The sequence below is a fragment of the Phytophthora infestans genome, genomic scaffold, assembly GCF_000142945.1.
Source record: "Phytophthora infestans T30-4 supercont1.8 genomic scaffold, whole genome shotgun sequence".
Lineage (NCBI taxonomy): Eukaryota > Oomycota > Peronosporomycetes > Peronosporales > Peronosporaceae > Phytophthora > Phytophthora infestans.
The window spans coordinates 1,291,280-1,311,318 of NW_003303751.1; the positions used below are offsets into that span (position 1 = coordinate 1,291,280).

Below are 20,039 nucleotides of genomic sequence, written 5' to 3' on the forward strand. Positions count from 1 at the left end.
AGGCAAATTGAATACTAAAACGCCACTTGCAGGGCGCGCAACGACGCCCAATGCGGAATTGGCAGAGTGCATGTTTTAGCTTGAAGTTTGTAGCAAACGGGGAGCGGCCAATGAATCGGACTTAAAAGGAATTCCGCACTGAAATGTACACCCTTCGCCGCCATCCACAATCCAAAGCGCGATCTGGTTGACCAAGAAACGCGAGGGCAAGATGGTGTCGATCCGGAACGCTACGGTGCGTGGGCTGTGCTCCGTATTGGGAAATACAGACGGCAGTGTTGTGTAATTATCAAACGCGGGCCTATGGATCTTCTTACAGACGGCAGTGTTGTGTAATTATCAAACGCGGGCCTATGGATCTTCTTACAGACGGCAGTGTTGTGTAATTATCAAACGCGGGCCTATGGATCTTCTATTTACGTGCTGACTGATGTCTTCCCCTTAACTGTTATATTTACTGCAGGCGGACGACCTGCTGCAGGTGCAAAACTCCAACCTTTGGTGTCTGCCAGAGAACTACCAAATGAAGTACTACTTCTACCACATCATGACGTGGCCCCAGCTTCTCTATGTTGCCGAGGAACGCGGCGGCAAGATTGTTGGATATGTGCTGGCTAAGATGTAAGGAATCTGACGGCAAGTTGAATTATACTCTGTAGAAACTGACATTAGTATTGTTTATAGGGAGGAGGAGGCGTCCGTGCCCCACGGCCACATCACGTCTCTAGCGGTGTTGCGCACTCACCGCAAGTGCGGCCTCGCCACTAAGCTCATGCTGGCTGCCCGTACGTAGCTGCACTGCTACCATTGCCGTGATCTATAGGGCTTTCCTCACTGATTCACGCTTTTGCTGCTATGCAGAGCGTGCTATGGTGGAGAGCTTTGGAGCCGAGTACGTGTCGCTGCACGTCCGTGAGGGTAATGTGGCGGCCATCCACTTGTACCGCAAGACGCTTAAGTACCAGTACGTGCTGCTGTGCCGCGACTGCAATGGAATTATTGTGGATTATATATTTACTCTTGTTGCTGTAGGGTATACGATATTGAGAAGGGATACTACGCCGACGGAGAAGACGCCTACGACATGCGTATGCCCTTTACGGACAAGTGCAACCAGGCGTTTTCGTCGCAGGTAAATCGCTTCAAGAAGGTGCTAGCAGAGAAAGATGCGGAGAAGGCTGCCAAGGAGAACGAGGCTTCTGCGTAATTTCTTTACGTCGGTTTGCCACGAGGGCAAGTGCTCTTAGAAGGTGCTGGACAATTGTTAGACGGCTGAGGAGGAGGACATGGAAAGGTGATCGATGGCTAACGTAGATATTTAGCAGCTGACCGGCCCAGCCATTTTGTAACCTCTCTTGGCCCTAGATGCCGATCTGCGTGTTGCCAACAATTGAAAACTTTAACAGTAATTCTGCGTGTACATGTGGTTAGTACTGTAAGACATTGCTGTGGATTCACTTGAAGAGTGTAACAATTGTGTTTTGGTTCAACGAAAATAAGTTAAGTGCAAACGGTGGTATCAGCAAGACAAACTCAAGCACAGAGTGGTTTGTGTTTTGCTCCATGGGCAGCGAGTGTCAGCATCGATTTCGGTGCTTCTGATTCTCAACGAGATGGTGACCAGGTCAATGTCATAGCCGTACCAACTTTTCTTCTATGCTCAAAATAACTAAGTTATGCTTGTGTTGACATTCAGGGCTCCTGAGTGCATGAGCTCCGTGGTTACTTGACCCGTTGCTCGGCCGAATCAGTTACGACTGCTGGGTCCTCTTGTATCACAGAATTTGCGGATACCACCGCGTCCTCTGCAATTGTGGAGCTGGTCGAACTTCTATTGGCCATCTTCCCTTTTTCCGATGCAGCTTCAGTCGTCGCATCAGCTTCAGTGTCGCTTTCAAGCTCGCTATTGTCCGCAATAGTATTAGCGATCTGCTCTGGATTGAACTTTTCTTCTTGTTTAAGTGAATTCGCGATAGCAGTGTCCAATTTGGCTGGGGTTGGAGTATCAGACAGTACCTGGTGTAGATCATGGTCTTTGGCGGATAACGCGACTAAATCCTCAACTCCCATAGCCTGCTGACTTATTGCCGCCGTAACAGGCTGACCTGGCGACTCGGCGAATTCTTTCTGCTCGTCCAGACCATTTTCGGCTTCATTCATCAGGGCACCATCGCTCTCAATAGTGGAGAAATCGATTTCGTCGTTTCTCGCATTCTCGGCCTCTAGCAAGGTTATAGCAGGTTGGTTCACAGTTGTTTCTGCCGTCGAAGGTGCCTCCCACACCTCTGCTCTCACACAACGAGCCAGCTCACATGCCTCAGATAATTCCGGTGTCGTGTTTTCCGGCGTGGCGGCGGCTCTCGATGACGTTTCGGTTCGACTGGTGTCATACCTTGACGATTGCACTTCGGTATCAACCGTGAGATTCTTCAAGTTGACTGCAGCAGGCTCAACTGATCGGGTTGTGCTACGTTTCGCTGGGGATGAAGGCGCACCTCGAGTTGGACCCGAATTTAAGTCAACATTTCGGATCTCCAGCTTGTTTGATGTAGCTGCCGGCATCTCCAACGTCGGGGCCTTCGTGCTTCCGGTTTCTTGCATGGCTGTCGGCGCTACGATGGTTGTCATTGGTATCGCCACGTGGGTCTTGCGCCTTCGCGTTGAGTGGACATGCACCCAACAGATTGGGCAGAAGTGTACACTTTCCTCGCACTGCTGACACTCCAGAACAGCGCGCTGGTCGCCACACTCCTCGCATCTGCCGCGACGAATGGCACGCCCACGCACCATTACGAAGAACTCGGCACGCACTTCGCGTGCATGTTTTCGCCCCTGCATACCGCGCGCATAGCGTTGAATTGTCATCGCAGATTGCTGCTCGCGTGTAACCCGCGCTCGACGCTCCACCTTTCGTTGCTCAATCTCAAGGACCAACTGCGTGTTGGCTTCGACTTGAACTTCCATCTCATGAACTTGGCGCTCGACTCGAGTGACCAAACCCTTGATTCGCTGCTCGACATCCTGTTCGAGACTCCTCGTTCGTGCATCAAGCTTAGCTCGTTGCTGCAGTCTGTACAAATCATGGTTGGCCACCACTTCGGCTGTACAGACCGGGAGAACGTCACCTTCGTCGGTGACGTTGCTGCTGAACTCAGCACTGTATGGCTTCTCTATCAGCAATGCTCCGTTGATAGCCAAGTGTGACTGTGTACAATGAGCTCGCCACCATTCCGATGCTTCATCGTCAGCAATCGGCTGGTTGGCTGGCTCCTCCAAGCTCTTGTTACCGACCAGGAAGCGCTGAATCTCCGTTGAAGGCCACGCAGCGATCGAGGAGACTTGATCGTGGTTCTTCTGGTTGTCACTTTCAGTGCGAGGCCACTGCCAGATCTTGTTCTCGTCTTCCCACGGGCTCTTCGCCACCACTACCTGCCGAATGTCACGTTCATCACCGGCAAGTTGAGTCTGCCACCAATGGCGCTTGTCCAGCACTGCACACACAGCACGACGGTGATGACTCCAAGCACGACTGCGCCGTACCGAATCCCACTTTTCCATCATCTCTCTCTCGTCGTGGGCGAATTGGTTATCCAACTGCGAAGGTATCATTTGCTCGATTGACTCGGAAAGTAGGTGCTCTATTCGGTTCTCGCAACTTTTTGCCAGCTGAGCAGAAAACAATTCCCGTTCTTTCCGTGACGCTCGAGATCCGCACTCGTACTGCAGCACTCGCTGTGCGGTGGCGTATTTCATCGCTACCACTTGCTCGTACAGTTCGCGTCTTCGGTTCGCCAATTGAGGTGGGCCCTCTTTTGTGTCAGATTGTATTGATGCTCTTCTGGCCGAGCCGGCCTTAGTTTTTTCCTGGGCCGCCTTACGCTTGATCCTGTTCAAAACCCCACGGAAATGAAACTGGCGAGAGAAAAAATGTGTCGAATTATGCGTTGAGCTTACCGTTCCTGGACCACCTTCCGCCTTGACTCGAATGCCTTTTCATCAGATACTGTGGCCGGGAGCTGTCGACTCGAAGTGAGATCATTTTCGTTCAGGTACAGTGAAGGACGGAACTTTGAGTGCGGACTCTCGTTATTGCGTTTGCATTCGCCCGAGTGGTCTCCAGACGCTAATCCAAACGGGTCGAACGTGTAAATGCGATCGCTCGCAGTAAGAACCTCCTTCTGCTCTTCTCTCGAAGTGACTGTGGAGTTGTTCACTGATCGCCAACATCGTTGAATCAGCCTGGCCGAATGCTGCTGCTGGAAGGCACGCACGCGCTCGAGGTCCGCTGCATTGATATGCTGCAAGAAATAAAGCTCTTGTTCGTTGCGCCAGATACGAATCTGTCGGCGCCGTGTGGCGAGCTGGAAGCTCTCCTTAACAATACAATCCGAGGTTATAGACAGTATACCACCGACTTAGGCGAGATTTGATACCTGCTCTCTGGAAAATGCTCGCAGTTCAGCGAACTCGCGCCGTGTGAAGCGTCCTCTTTGTAGCGCCTGAACCTTTGTTACGGCTCTCTAAACCAGCCACACATTCCGTGAGTGATTCAAACAGCATAACACCGCTAAAAAATCAACAATATTCTCTTACGACACGTTTACGCTGCTGCTTCCGCCATCGAAAGCCTCGGAATCGCGCTTGAATACATGTTACTGCCTGATCCTCCGTCGACATCATACAAATTACAACTGAACGCTAGTGATCTGAAGCGGCGCGACTGCTGAACGATGACATGGCTACAGTTGATGAAAAGGTCATCATAATATTATTCGGACCGCACTTTGACTGGTAATTTTGCAGCCCAAGCTCGTGTTCGAGCTCAAGTTGCTCGCTCTGGCTGGAGATGGCTGTCAGATACTACCTACGAAATTATAGCCAGAAGCGCAGGCTTCACTCAAGCTCACCATCGTCCGCCCAGCGACACACATACATCAAAACTGACGCACCAGACTTCGACAACGTAGCTTCGAACAGCGACTTGTGCGAGTAGTAAATAAGGTCGAGGAGAGCAATACCTCAATCGAAACTTGACCGGCGCAGCGCACAGTCCACGGAATCGACAGACATCGGAGAGGACGCTTCGAGAATAGGTACAAACTCTTCGCTCATCTTGTGAGGCGTGGGGTTCTCGTCCTCATCTTCTTCTTCATCTTCGTCTTCAAACAGCACGTTCATGCTCTCACGGCCCAAGAGGTTCGCAAGCGCCGGAGTGAACTGGATCCGCGTTGACCCCCGCTCTCGTCCCAGCTCCTCGTCGTACCCGTCGTCGTCCTCCGAGTCCTCGTCACTGTCCTCGTCATCCGACATGGACTGAGACACCTCCTTAATGCGAGCCAGCTGCATCTTTCGTTGCTCCATCTGCCACTGCTGCCTCTGCTGCTCGCGTGCCTTCTCTGACTTCACCTCGTCATCTATCTCGTCCTCGCTATCACTGTCGCTAAAGCTGAACCGAGAGCTGCCTCGAGGGTCCAGTGTACTGGTTGCAGTGCTCGACAAGGCGATGGAAGAAGATCCGTTATTCAATGACGTTTTCCTTTTGTCCACAGTATCTCGTTCGTACTCGACATCATCGTCAAAGTCCATTCGAGAGCTTTCCCGAGGGTCCAGACTGGAGAGCACGCTTAGTTTCGTATGATTCCCCGTCCAGCGTTTAGTCGCCGTACTGTTGTCGTCATACTCGTCCAGGTCATCATCATCAAAGTCGTCGTCTTCCTGAGAAACCCCAGAATTTGACATTCTAGACGATCTGGTTGACCTGGATATCCTCGACGTCCGCGAGATCTCCGTCGTCTTCATCTTCGAGCGTTCTGCAATCACAACTAGCTCATTAGACTCATCTACATTCAATCGTCGCAGTATCGCACTTACCAAGTTCTGATCTCCTCATGGTGCCACGATGTGCGTACGACGCGTCCAAATCCTTCGTCCCTGGAGGCGACTCTGGCGTCGATGCAAAGCTGTCGAACGACTCCCGGGACTCTGCTTCTGGGTGGTCTTCTTTCGACGCCCGCTTGGGCACTGGAGAGGGAATCGGAGAGACGGACACTTCACTGGCAGGTTCCGATTCGTCGATCGACTCGTTCGACGTAGCACTAGCGCTGTTGTCCCGTAACGTCGTGGGGGTTGTGGGTACGCGCTTCTTCTGATCGTCGTCCTTATCGCTCGACGACTTGTTGCTGCCGCTGCTGCTACCCAAGACGGAAGACGTCACTGGACGTCCGTCGAAATGTCTTGCCGACCTGTGGTACTTGTGGTCCCGACGCAGCGTTTTGTTCCGTGCAGCGACCTGCTCCGGAGTTTCCTCTGCTGGGAGGCTCAGGTGAGTGTCACTGTTCTGCTGGTTCCTCTGTCTAGAGGGATCGACAAGTCTCAACTGCAATCGGATCCGTCCTGCGTCCTTCTTCCCCCGCTTCAGATCGACCCAGCGGTCTGTCGTCGAAGATCCTTGCATCGTCAAGTATTTGAGCGAAATCGAGCAAGCGCCAATAGCGGGGGACGACATGAGTCTCGCCGACTTGACGCGGATGCTCAGCACGTCTTCGTTCGCGTCTAACACGGGGATTTCGAACTTTTCGTTCCAGACAGGATCGGGTCGCTTGCCCTTCTGCACCTGCGTCTTAAGCACACGCATCTTGCGGTTCGAGCCGCTGAGATCTCCTTCTGACGATGATGTAGGGGGAAGCGGCGTGGTCGGGGGCTGCGCCGTGTTGCCGCGACTGCTGTGCAGAAGCCCACCGAGACTGTGCGTGGACGCAGACGGCTTCAGTTTCTGCGAGCGACGCGCAAAGGCGCCACTACCGCGCACCATCTCGGTACTACCGACATAGATCTTGCAGTAGGTACCATGGCTGGACACGTGCCGCAAGCATTCGGCCGAGTATACACGGAGCAGCAGGCGACTGGGCGGCGCGGGGCGGGCAAAGTATGACGAAGTGGACGCCGGCCGCTCGTATGCGGCGTCCATCTTCGAGGAATTGGAGGACCCCACAATGGGAGCGGACAGGGAGCAGTACTCGGCCAGGCGAGTGACGGCCGCGGACTGCAGCGAGCCGACGTTGTTGAGCTCTTCTCCCTCGTGGGGCAGGTCTGGCTTTGACGTTGTGTCATTTCTTGGCAACGGCCCGTCTGCGCACAGTAGTTCCGCTCTCTGGCGCTTTCGCCATATCCAAAGTCGATGCGAGATAGATTGTGATTGAGTATGCAATACTCAAAGAAAGAGAACAGAGTTCAGATACTGGCGTAGGTTGGCCACCTCCTTTTCGTATATTTGTTTGCAACATTTTTTAATCGCTGAGGGAAGCTCCATTGGATTTGCCTCTGTTAATAAATAATCCTTTAGGATTAGAAGTAAGCGTCCACCCGCGCTTATGGAGAAGATCTCTGTATTGCCTGTGCGAAACAGCCGGTGGTTTTGATACCAATTCCCTGTCTGGCTGCTTGGGCATTGCCAAAGACAATGGACAGGCAAAGCAACGTTAGCTTCATGTAGCATGACGTCCTCACCTCGCCAGGATGCCACTGTTTATTCATACAACGCTATCAGCGCTGCCAACCCTGGATCGCAATCTCGAGTGCCCGACAGCTCTTCGAAACGTTGATGACAAGGCAATCACGTATTGACCAAACGAAACCACTGGATATTCTCGGCGTCAACGAGTTCATCATTCGGGGCGGAGGCTATACCGGTGGTTATTACCAATTGCCAAGCTCGGATAAAGCGTGGCGGCAGTGCTCGAGCTCAGATAGAGCCGCGCGAGAAGTCACCTTGAGCTGGACTTGAATTGTGATGAAGCGTCTTGCCTCGAGACTGGACTTGAATTGAGATGAAGCATTTTGCCGCTCCTGCAGTGCAGATACCGCAACGTCCATCACTATGCAACCACAGGCAGAACTTCTGCCAGAAGAGAGGTGCTATGTTCGCGTCAGGTATTTCGGGGCAGAGGTCTTTAGTTGCTCACTGATCGCCGGTCTCATGGAAAGTGGTGCATCTTCACACCAAGAGAGTGCAACACAAGACTGTAGCAGCTGTAGCCATGATGTGGACACAAATGCCATCGTCTTTTCCACTCGTTTCAGCTGTTAAACGTATGGATTCAAGCTAGTCGCGCCTACCACATCACCACAACACAAACCTGTCCAAGTTGATTACTCGAAAAGGTTGACAGCACCTCGAGGTGTTGTTGTCAACTGGGCGATGGCAGCGGAAGACGACGTCGTGGTGGAGGCGCCCTACTGCGTCGTGTGTCGCCGCTCGAGCGCCGGCAAGTGGCGCAAGCACGTATTCTCCCGCAGCCACCAGCATGCAGCGCAGCAGTTCTTTCTGCACCAAGTGACCCGGCTCCAAGCCGTCCTCAACGCGACAAACGCGTCAGAATGGCGGCGCTGTGTCTTCTGCGACGTCGCGTTGGGTACAGCCGACGCACCGGCGCATTTCGGCGGTGATGCGCATAGGAAGCAGGTGGAAGCGTTCTGCCGCCACCACCGCTGCGATGCGGACCGCCAGATGAGGCCCCAGCTCTGTCTGAACGCAGCCCAGCGTCGAGAGGTATGCTGCGATCGTCGAGTGAGCATTGGGCTGAATCTCACGGCTCGTGTCTTGCGTGGAGCAGCTTGAGGTGGCGCATGCCGCGAGAGAAGCAGACGGTGAAGAGAAGGAAAAGCAGCAGGGAGAGGCGGAGACGGTGGACCAAGCCGCGAGCCAGCGAGTCGATGCCTTCTTGTCGTCAGCTGCCTCCAGACTGGAAGCGGTGGAAAGTAATAGACGGAGAGCTGTGGAGGAGACCCCCGCTGACGAAGTGCCTACTCGGAAACAACAGGAGGCACTTTTGGGGCCGCTGGGCACCGGAGCAAGTCGATGCAAGACGCTCACTTCGTCGGAAGGAGTGCTGCAGAACCCTCTCGGTCGCCATGAGGGCAAGCGCGTTTGGGGTGGCGGGATGGTTACGCTTCGAAAGAGAGAATGGATACCCTGGGCAATCGATCAACTCGTCAAGGAAGAGCAGGCCGATCATCCAGAGTTCCAACAGACTGGAGCTGACTACGCTCCATTCGCCCATCGAGTGACCGAACTGGCAAAGGGTGAAGGACTGAGCTCCATCTCGTCGGTGACGTGGGGCGCTAGTGTGGGTAATGTCCACACGGCAGCTGTACCGCCCTGGATGGTGCAAACCGAAGAAGAATACAAGCAGTGCAACCGAAGAGAGCAGGAGACCCCATCACCGGCACTACTGACACTAAAAAACGATAAAGTAGAAGTGAAAGAGAAGAAAAGGAGAGACATTTTCTCGAAACTACAAGCGAAATCCGAGTGTGGTCCAGACTGGCTGCCGAATTTTGGCGGCGTCTGGCAGGAAGGACCTCGCTCCAAGACCAAGCAAGCGTTCAGGAAAGCGACAGATGCAGCAAAAAAACCACATCCGAAAGCATATAATCCTTTGAAGAGTATGCCACCACCTCCGCCTTTGCCATTGCAACCTCCTGCACCCTCGGCCGCCGCCGCACCTTCAAAACCACACCACGAGGCTCCAAACTCGACCTCACAAATCCAAGACAATAGTAAGTTGACTGATCCGTTAGCTGCCAAGAAACAGTTGCTGTTGGCTCAGAAAGAACGTCTGCGTGCCAAGATGGCAGCAAGAAGACGACAGTAAGAACTGCTAAAAAATGGTACGATGGCACTTCATACCGTTGACCACATTTGCTTGCTTGCAGCCTCAAAATGCGCGTTCTTCTCCGTGCGGAGATTCATCGACGCCGTTAGCAGCTCACACAAATCTGCCATGCTCATTTGTGACGGCCCTCGCTTGACAAGACCTCCGTCGCACAGCACGGGGTTGTCCTGCACCTTGACGTTGCACGGAATAGACAACACGTAGCGAGCCAACCGCGCTAGAAACGGATACTTCATGCGCATGTTCTGCCACCATTCTAGCGGATTGGCACGCAGTGCGATCCGTCCTTCTTCCTGGAAGAACGACACCTCCACTTCTAGCAAGTTGCTGGATTTGGTGATCTCCAACGCAGACTTTGCCGAGCTCAACAGCATCTCTTCTTGGGCACAAGACGCCAGGTTGGCTTGGAGATCGTCCCACAAGTCTGTGCTCTTGCCCACATCATTCCCGTCTAAGTGATCGTTGTCTTCGTCCAGCGCGATTGCACCGTTCGTGTTCTCCTTGCCCTTCATCTTAGTGCCTGCAATGTTTGCTGCCTCTGTCTTGACAATATCCCAGAATTCCTGTTGTGGTAAAGACCCTTTGATGATGAATGATCGAGTGCGAGGATCCAATATCGTTGCGGACCATAATAAGTTGAAGGTTTGACGCTTCTCCAAGCTCCAACTAGCCTCCGGGAACGAGAACAGATGACCGAAACATGTCGACAAATTCACGAATGCAAGGTCTCTCAACGCCTCGATATCTTCCGGCAGTTCTCCCATCACTTCCCCGTCGTTTTTCTTGGCAAGACTATTGGTAGAGGACTCACCAGTAAATCCAATACTCAGCGGGTGCGAGCCGCGTAGCTTCTCAATCAGAGTGAAAATGGACGGCACGATTAACGAAGAAACGACGTACTGCTCACTGTCGAGCTTCGTCGTAGCTTCAGCGAAAGGCTTCAGTATCACAGTGAGATAGCGCACTCGGGACCACTCGTATCGAGATAGACAGGATAGCTGGATCAGCTTAGAGAAGTCGGAATCGCTGTCCTTGTGCACCGAGAAGTACTGCTTCAAAGCCGGCATCATGACTTCTACAAGCGATAGAACGGAGTGAATTTCACCCAGTGATATCGCCGTGTCTCGAAGACGGTCAATGAACAGCCGTTCATAGGAGTCTGCACTCATACTGCACTGCTGTAATGCTAGTCTTCGTAACACCGCTCGTGATCTCGGCGACTGCTTGAAGTGAGCGAGTAGATACATCACCTTGTTAATGAGATCACGGTAGGTGTGTCCAGTGAGACTCGTCGGCAGCTCTTCGAGAATACTGGACGCGATCTCAGTCGAGACGCCATAAAAGGAGTCTGTGGTTAATACAGCAGCGGAGCTCTCGATGTACTCGCCCTTGTCCAATCTTCGGGTACGAAATCCCGCAGATCCTGCGCTTCCTACGTCCGTCAACACTTCGCTGCCTAAACAATAGCTGCCAGAGATGGGAACGCCGTTGATAGTAGCGACCATGATGTTCTGCAGCACTGTCGGGACGCTTTCCAGAGACCGCAACTTGTGATCATCGCAGAAAGATTGATATTCGTTGGAGGGCGCCTCCACGGCGAGGATTTCGGGCATGTAGCGACACGGAACGACGCGGTCCATAGCCTTGGTCAGCTCTTTATCACCGGCGAGCTTAGCGACGATGGAATTCCCCTGTCCAGAGAGATTATTTCCAATCGACAAGACGTGCAAACATCTCCGAAAAGGGTTAAACTCCTGGTCCAGTCCAACTGCAAAGAGCGCGAGAAAAGTGACGTCGTTGTCTCTACGGGGCGCGACGTAGCCCATAGATGACGTCGCCACGGTATCATTCCCACCGAGATAGTCAGAAGAACGCCATTCCGACAGCATAAAGTGCGAGAAGTCGGTCATTTTCATCTGCATAGCTGTTCGCACTTTGACCTCTGCAGCCATTTTCTTGGCATACCCAAACGAGATCTCTTTGGCGAATAACTCAAAGCTGTTGGAGTCGTCCACGTAGCCCCCCGGTCCCCCTGAACACTCCACCATGAGATTGCGGAACGCATGACTCGAACACAACTCGAACGGCAGCATTTCATACAGACACAAGTATCCCATCGCCTCTCGCACCTTCTCCGAGTTAAATTTCCCAGGCGACGCTGCATTAGTAGCAGCTGGAACAGTCTGTCGACTTGGAACTGGATGTAAGGCACCCAAGGCATAATGCGGGTACGCTTGAGTGTCGTAGTCTCCTCTTCTCGGCTTCTTGGCTGATGGACGCATAGTCGACTGTACGTTGTTATCCCCAGGACTCTGTGACTTGTTTGTACCTCCTACGTCGTGCGCGATATCAGCTGTAGGAGGAGGAGTGGGCGCTACGACCTTCTTCTTCCTTCCGCGCTTCTTGACGCCCATGACTCGATGCATCTGCACGCTCTTCTTCTCGCCTCTGTGTTTCTCGTACATGTCAGGGTGGTTCTCCTTCAAATGGCGCCATAGATTGGACGTCACGCTCTTGCTGAACCTCACGCATGTCTTGCGTTCTGGCTTTCCCTGCTGTCGACACAGTTTGCACTTGGCAATGGACGATTCTTCGCGCTTCTTGGCGCTGAAAGCCTCCTCCACCTCGTACCAACGATACACGGCTGATACGTTGCTGGAGCCGCTAGCTTTGGCTTTGCCACATGCTGCGGTGGCTGATCGCGTGGCGGAGCTGTTACTCTGAGGGCTGCTATTGGTCGCGACGAGTTCGCGCGGAGGGTGGTCAGCACTAAGAAGCGCCAGCTCCTCGTCCGCGCCGTCTTTTGAGGCTCCAATCGCTGCTTGTAGCGTCATGTCCGCATTCTGCTCGGCGCTCGAAGCCGCGGAAGTTGAAGTGCCTGCGACCATGGTGAATTGCGCGTGGTTAAAGCGATTCACTCGTTAATTTAACACTGAATTGAACGTTAGAAGAGTGGTGTGGTGCACAACAGCTGAGGACCCTTCACGACTGCGTACACCGTTTTTTTTTTTACGAAGAAAGTCCAATACAGTGGGATGTGTATCCCCTTCCCCGACCAGATGGACTGAGCCATTCCATGACCATCACTCTGACTGGCGACCCCCTCCCTCCGTCCATTTCAAATTCAGTCCACACAGCAAGCACGTAGCTTGGGTTTAGCCTCCGGAATGCCGCGCAGACACGCCCGCGCGCCAAAACGGAGCGATGAAGCATCCGGAAGTGAGGCTTCCAGTAGTAAAGATAGTGACAGTGCTGCCGAAACTTCTAGATCATCGCTACGCCAGCGAGCCCCGACGCGCAAGAAGAAACGACTGAGCACGCATATTTCGCGTCGTAGAACCCGAAGTGGGGGTAAGCTGCCTAAACGCCGAAAACGTGACCATAAGAAGAGGCGCTCTCGCTCACACAGCCGTGGAATGTCTTCGGACGTCTCTGGATCTGACGCTATCAGCACCAATGACAGCTCTGAATCCTCCGGTGCGTCTGAATCGGACACTACCAGCGGAAACAACGCTACCGTTTCGAATCGTGGCTCTGGGGATGGTGGTATCGTCGCTCGGGATGATTTGGTTCACGTTTCGAAGATTGACGTGAAGATGTTCGATGACTGGAAGACACTGGAGGCGTACTTACGGAACTACGGTCGCCGAACATACCAGGTGTGTGTGCCAATCTCAAGTTGTGGCACAGTCTGAGACTGTATCACATTATTACAATGCTTATCATTGTATTCTTGTCGATTGATGCTGATTCTGTATTTATGCTGTGTGATAGATATTTTCTGTTCGAACAAACACACCCGTTCGCACAAGAAACCAAAGAATCAGCAAGAGCAAAACCCCAGGCACCATTCTGCCAGAAGAAGTGCAGTTCTACAACAAGACCTACGTGTGTACACATTCTGGAAAGCCACGGTCTAACAGAGGTCAAGGTTCGCGCCCTAACCAACATTCAAGAAAAATCGGGTGTCCTGCCAATGTACGTGAAGTCTTCGAAGTGAAAAATAACTGTAACTGATTTGTTTCGCGGTTAGATTAACGCATGTGTACGAGAAACTGGGAATTGGGAGGTTTGCATCACCGGACAGAAAACCGGGCACAACCACGACATCAGCCAAGAGATCTATCAGACCTACCACGAAGCACGCAATGTCTCTGAGGGTGAGGTGTTATCTACTATTCGAACGCTTCACAGAGCTGGAGCCAGTCGAAAGCGTATTCTCGAATACATAACAGAGAACAGTACCGTGGAACCTTCGATGAAGGATGTGCACAACCTGGTAGCTCGACTTCAGCAAGAAAGCTACGCGTTTCCAACGATTGAGGAGCGTATTCAATCCATCCTAGAGGATTTTTCCTCGCAGAGTGGGAATGTTGCAAGGATCTACCTAAACGAAGAGGTACGTGCTACGTCTTCTAACTCTGTTTTACGTCCGCTAACCTCGAAGGTTTTGTAATGAGGCAAGAGCGTCGCACAGTGTATATCCATCCAGTCTGTGCACATGCGATCCATGTTCGGACACTTTCCAGAAGTGTTGCTGATTGACGCGACCCACGATACCAACTCCTCCAACTACAAACTGTTTAGTTTCATGATTCATGATGCCATGGGCAAGGGCCAGCATGTACAGGTGGGTTGTGCAATTACGCAGAGACTGGTCCACCGTCTAAGATTGTGTGCGATGCTGGGACTGTGGCTTACGATAACATTGATACTTACTCTAGTATTATTTTTATAAAACGCTTTTTTATTTCGTAGCACTGCCTAGTCGAAAACGAGAGAAAAGAGACTCTTCGGCTTGCCTGTAGTCAGTTCAAGGAGTGCAATCCATGCTATGATGCGGTGGCAGTCATCATTATCGACAAGGACTTTACGGAGCTGCCACTGTTAGAGGAGGAGTTTCCTGGGGTCAGGATCTTAATCTGCCATTTCCATGCAGTCAAGGCTCTGCAGGAAGAGGTCTCAAAAGATGCGTACAACCTCGACGCGTGGACCAAGAAAGAGATGAAGAGACTAATCCAACTGGTGGTCAGCGCGCCGACCGAGACAGCGTACGACAAAATCATTTCCACAATGAAAGTGGTATTGCGGGTGGATGAGAAGGTCAAGCTCTGGTTCAAATACTTCGATGCCAATTGGACGTCCTGTAAAGAGAAATGGAGCTCAGTATTTCGTGGCAACACTCCTCATATGGGAAACCAAACGAATAATAGGTCAGATTTTGATTTACCAGTGAGCTGTTGCTGATACTAACTGTTATCAATATAAATAGACTGTCTTCTAGCTGGCAGAAGTTGAAGACCCTCGTTAATAGGTCTACTGCCTTGGATGACTGTGTAGTTTCCATTCTGTTTTGGCAGACAATAAATGAGAAGATGTGGGCCCGAAATGTCAAGCGCATCGGTGTGTATATGAACGTGGAATACGATGCAGAGATGAACTTACTGCTCAACACCGTGTCTCGACACGCAGTGGAGCTTGTGAAGCAGCAATACGACTTCGCACTCCTCCCGACAACTGAATACCGACACTATCCCATGGGGCCGTATGTGATGATGCAATATTCTGCTGGAAAAGAAGACGACGTGCTAGACGAATACATGATGAATCCCAGCGGCTGGACATGCTCGTGTATTTTTCGTGTTACAAGACTATTGCCGTGCCGCCATATCATCTATTACAGAAATGTTACAAACTGTAACAGTTTGGTTCCAGAGAGCATTATCCACCCACGCTGGCTCGTGAAGAGCTATCGGCGACTGAGACAGGGACAATATCTGGAGGACGATGAATTAACGAGCCCGTACGAAGTGCGCACGGTTCAGAGGCCGTGTATAGGACGGATCAAGACCGAACGTGAGAAGTTCAACGAGCTTTTTGGTCTTGGAAGACAGATTGCAGACGTGGGTTCTCGGTGGGGCACTAGGGCACATGAGACGCTGTCTAAGGCGATGATGCAATTCTTGGATAATGTTAAAGCTGGTCAGTTCCCCACTGTTAGCGTTCTTGAAGATTCAGAAATAAACCTGAGTCTACAACGAGATGACGGCGAAGAGCAGCGTGAAACAGAAGTGCTGGATTCTCGTATTACGGACACAGCTACAGCTCAGTCTGAAACGGCTCCACAACCTGACTCTGATTCACAGCTTCAGACTGTGTTAGATGCTATCACTGATGATCAGGATATGGAGGAGGTCCGGTTGTCTCCTAAAGGAAGGGCGCTTTTATCGCTTATTGAAGAGATGGAGGATGAATCTACATACAGTGATCAAGGTACTACTCGCTACGAGTGCGAATCTGAAATCATGTCTCGGGATATGGACCAGTCTGAAACGGTGCGCCAATCGGAAACTGGGTACCAATCGGAAACTGTGGACAAATCCAAAACGCTGTGTGAAGCTGTGAACCCTACCGGAGCTGCGGAGCAGTCAGAAAACGATGATGTGTTCAAGAAGCGAACTGTGTCATTTCCAGATAATGACCCATCTAAACCAGAGAGCGTAAAACTAAGCTGGAAGGTGTCTAAAACAGCAAAGAAGTCGGGACGTCCAAAGATAAAAAGAGCAGAGCGAAAGAAGGAGACACTTGAAGAGCTTCGTCAGACGAATCGTCTAGTGGACGTCGTGGCTAATGGAGATACACCTTCGTTGTCAATCCTGGAAGAGGCTGTTACAAATGGGGCCACATATAAATTCGCACCTGCGATGCGAGCACTTTCAATTATTCAAACGAAGCGAGCAAAAATTACGGTGATTCACCGGAAAAAAAAAGCAGCCAACCCCCACAAAAAATGTGATGACTGTGCTACCAAGGCAAAGAATTGATGCGTGTGAAGTTCAAGTAGCCCTATTCCAGAATCGTTGGTTCAGCGACCATGAACATCGAATATCGCAACAGGATGTAACCGTGGTGACAGGAAGAACCGCGTATGATGTGAAAACGCTCAAAGCAATGCGGTCGTGGCATACAGCAGTCTCGCACTTTGATATCATTGATGAAGCCATAAAGTGGGTGGAAGATTTTGATAACTGTCAATGGCAACCACGTGAAGCTGTGTGGGCTGAAGGAATACTAGAAAAGGACGATATTTGTAAGGGACTGAAGAACGTGGACGTGCTTGGCGATTTTTTCTGGGCTACATCGCTGTGTGGGAAAACAATGATCGAAGGGCCTTGCCTCGATACCGCGGTGAAAGCAATTGTGAAGCGCAACAGCGACAAAATTATTGTTTTTAGTATTCCTTCCGACGTGCTTCGCTTCCCCAATTTCGACGTCGAATCCATAAAACATCAAGCAGTCTGGAAAGACCTTAAAATTGCCAGATCCAGTATGGATCTCGACAAGGATAGACTCCTTTTTTTCGCGGCGATAAACTATGGGCTTAATCACTGGTGCGCTGTGACTGTGGATTTTAATTCCAGCGAGGTGAAGGTTTACGATCCCCAGCAAGCTGGAGATAGGTTCAAGCAACTTCGAGCGTACTTGAAGAGTAAATTGCTTCTCAACTGGAGTCTCCAAAGCGATTTCGATTCACGCGATGCCAGTGGCTCACGCAACTGGATAACTACAACTGCGGTGTCTTCGTTCTAATGTTTTTTGAGCTGTGTATTCTCGGATATGACTTCGCGCCAAGTGATCTCGAGGGAAAAATTAGTCCTGCGATGCAGTTCTATCGCTACCGATATCTTAGCCAGATAATAAGTGCTATGTAAGCATGCTTTCTTTTACAAATTGAGTCGCATTCATAATAAAATACGTCAGCAAACTGGCACGGGGCGAGCACCTTTTCGACTTGGGGACAAACATCATCAAGACTTAGATGAAAATGACTCTTAGTTCATAAATCTCACTTGACACCGACATTCACTCCTGTAAGGTGTTTCTATTCTACACGAAGCCGCACCGACTTCGTCCAAAATCGACTTGCTTATGCATGAAAAACTGATAATCAGATGGCGGCACCAACGTTGACTTTCCAATCCCTTGACCCGGTTATGAACTCAAACTGTGTAAGACGGTTCGGAACGGTGCACCAGGTACACAGTCAAGAAAAAAAACGGTGTACATAGTCTCTGCCCTTCACGATTAGTCGTGTATCGTACTTATAGGACGTAGTATGGTACTAGTACCGTATTTAGTCGTGCACCTTAAATAGACAAGCGCATATTTAAGTGTGCACCGTTGTCTCCATCCGTTGTCAACGGCACCTCACAAAGCCCGTCATATTCATTTCAGCACAGCGGACACGTTATGGACGACGGAGTGAAGCGTGCGCTGCAGCGTGTCGTCAGAATCCGCGATAGAGTGAAGGTCGTCGAATGGATGGCTTTGTACGCTGCAGAGAACGGAGAGAAGGGGCTTGCCAGTGAGGCGGTTGACGAGTTTCCATCGCTTTTCCGCTCGAGCGACCGTCGTGTGAATCTCAATAAGGCAAGGGACTGGTGGAGAAAGAGAACGGCGGAGAACGGCCGCGAGGACCCCGACGTCACGGCTCGTAAATATGCACGCAGTGGGGCAGGAAACAGGCACCATTTTATAGCCAAGGCAGAGCAAGATCGAAGTCCTACGCTAGGCGAGCACTGTTTGTGGCTGTATCCAATCCTTCTGGCTGAATTTGAGCGTCTACGAAAGGCTGGTGTCAAGATGTCCACACGCCTGCTGCAGTCACGATGATTAAGGAGAGCCAGCATGCAAAGTGCAACGATGGGTTTCGATTTAATGACAAGATGTTTTCTAGTTTAGTTACCCCATGACAAATTAAACACTTTACGGACCGGTTCAATATTGGTCTTCGTCGTTTGAAAGACAAGAAGCAAGTCAGTGCCGAAAAGCAGCGAGAGATTCACATCAGTGTCGCTGCCCATCTAGGCGAATTGAAACATTTTGATGACAATCTCATCAACCCTAGTCTCCAGCTCAACATGGACGAAAGTCACCTCGTCATAGACCTCGATGACGGAAAAACACTAGACTCTCGCGGTTCGAAGCACGTCAAATACCGCTGTATTGTTTCAGGTAAGTAATGTGGCATGTGTAATCTTTTTTCAAATGTGTAACTAATTTTGTATGCTTTTTATCGTAGGACGTGAAGGAATCACCATGTGTGTACTAATTAGAGGCGGCAGCATTATGTGCCCCATGCTTATTTTCAGTAATAAGAGCGCCAATTACCCAATCCTAGGTCTCCCATGTAATGGGCCCAACTCCAATTACATAAGTAGGTAGATATTTCTTTAGTTATTACATAAGTAGGTAAAGTGGCACACGGGTAGCGTGTGCCAAAGTGTCATCATCTGATTGGTTGATAGTGAGGAGCCAGACTCACTTATTGACCAATCAGATATAGACATGTGTTTGAGTGGTTCACACGAGGCCAGGGGTAGCCGCCCTGGTCCTAAATAAATCAGAGTTGAATTTGACACAAACCTAAGACTTGGTTTCATTATTGCGAGCTTCCTCCGCACTATAGTGTAAGCTAGTAACGGTATCTCTTACCCCGTTACACCTGGTAGCACTTTGTAGTCCTTCCAACGACCAAGTCTACGATGAGCCAAGTCCAGATCTCCGGGGCAACCCTGGAGCATGCTGCATTCCCCCATCTCACTCGCGTGGAGTGGGAAGCGCTTCACCGCCTCGTGGCGGTGTCCGGAGACGCTGTCGTCGCATCGCTGCTGAGCTCAGCGACGCCCGACCAGCAACGCCTTGCAGCACAAGAGTTCATGGAACGCGAGCTCGCCGATGCGAATCGGCGGGTGTCAACTCCCTCGCGTCCATCCCAGAATGACGTCGTCAAGATGGAGACGTCTACGTATTCTGGCGCCGGTGAAAACCGGCTTCCGCTAAACCGGTGGTTCCGCGAGATCGACATCGCTATCGCCTCGCGACGCATCGAGGCGTCATCGGCCAAGATGAACTTCCTCCTCTCCCGGTTAACCGGGAAGGCCAAAGAATGGGCCCTCGGGAAGCTGGTTGTCGACCCCGAGGCTTTCCGACTCTGGAAACTCTCCAGAGCGACTTGCCCCTCGCGTTCGAGCCCCCGCAAGATGAGTCTCGCGTTCGCGCAGAGTTCTTCGCTCTGCGGCAAGGGCAGATGTCCATGCGTGATTACGTCCAGAAGACGCGACATCTGGCGTCATGCATCGTGATCAAGCCAATCGACATGGCCTCGCAAGTCCACGTATTTGTGTTCGGCATGCGCGAGGGTATGACCCGCTACTGCCTCACCAGAGCTGAGCCCTCCTCTCTCGAGGAGTCGTTTGCACTCGCGATTCGCGAGGATTACATGGTAGCTGCATCGTACGCCGCAGCCATACCTGCGGAAGCCCGGGAGTCTACCCCCGAGCCCATAAAGATCGACGCCATCAA

General features: G+C 51.4%; 5 protein-coding genes across 5 annotated transcripts; 2 read left to right on the forward strand and 3 right to left on the reverse strand.

Annotated features, from left to right (window-relative positions):
- Positions 1–176: 176 nt before the first annotated feature.
- Positions 177–1,401, forward strand: PITG_06343 (N-terminal acetyltransferase complex ARD1 subunit; the record flags this gene model as incomplete). The annotated part of the gene is made up of 5 exons (XM_002998432.1): positions 177–235; positions 464–621; positions 685–785; positions 862–964; positions 1,033–1,401. The coding sequence occupies 5 exons, from the start codon at positions 212–214 to the stop codon at positions 1,205–1,207; spliced, it is 561 nt and encodes a 186-aa protein (XP_002998478.1).
- A 1,223-nt stretch (positions 1,402–2,624) lies between these two features.
- PITG_06344 (uncharacterized protein) lies at positions 2,625–3,609 on the reverse strand (the record flags this gene model as incomplete). The annotated part of the gene is made up of 2 exons (XM_002998433.1): positions 2,625–2,646; positions 2,714–3,609. 2 exons carry the CDS (start codon positions 3,607–3,609, stop codon positions 2,625–2,627), a joined length of 918 nt encoding a protein of 305 aa, XP_002998479.1.
- Positions 3,610–5,019: 1,410 nt separating this feature from the next.
- PITG_06345 (uncharacterized protein) lies at positions 5,020–7,872 on the reverse strand (the record flags this gene model as incomplete). The annotated part of the gene is made up of 3 exons (XM_002998434.1): positions 5,020–5,810; positions 5,872–7,093; positions 7,768–7,872. 3 exons carry the CDS (start codon positions 7,870–7,872, stop codon positions 5,020–5,022), a joined length of 2,118 nt encoding a protein of 705 aa, XP_002998480.1.
- A 325-nt stretch (positions 7,873–8,197) lies between these two features.
- PITG_06346 (uncharacterized protein) lies at positions 8,198–9,653 on the forward strand (the record flags this gene model as incomplete). The annotated part of the gene is made up of 4 exons (XM_002998435.1): positions 8,198–8,548; positions 8,610–8,646; positions 8,773–9,444; positions 9,580–9,653. The coding sequence occupies 4 exons, from the start codon at positions 8,198–8,200 to the stop codon at positions 9,651–9,653; spliced, it is 1,134 nt and encodes a 377-aa protein (XP_002998481.1).
- Positions 9,654–9,682: 29 nt separating this feature from the next.
- On the reverse strand, positions 9,683–12,562 carry PITG_06347 (uncharacterized protein; the record flags this gene model as incomplete). The annotated part of the gene is made up of 1 exon (XM_002998436.1): positions 9,683–12,562. The coding sequence occupies one exon, from the start codon at positions 12,560–12,562 to the stop codon at positions 9,683–9,685; it is 2,880 nt and encodes a 959-aa protein (XP_002998482.1).
- Between the last annotated feature and the right edge of the window lie 7,477 nt (positions 12,563–20,039).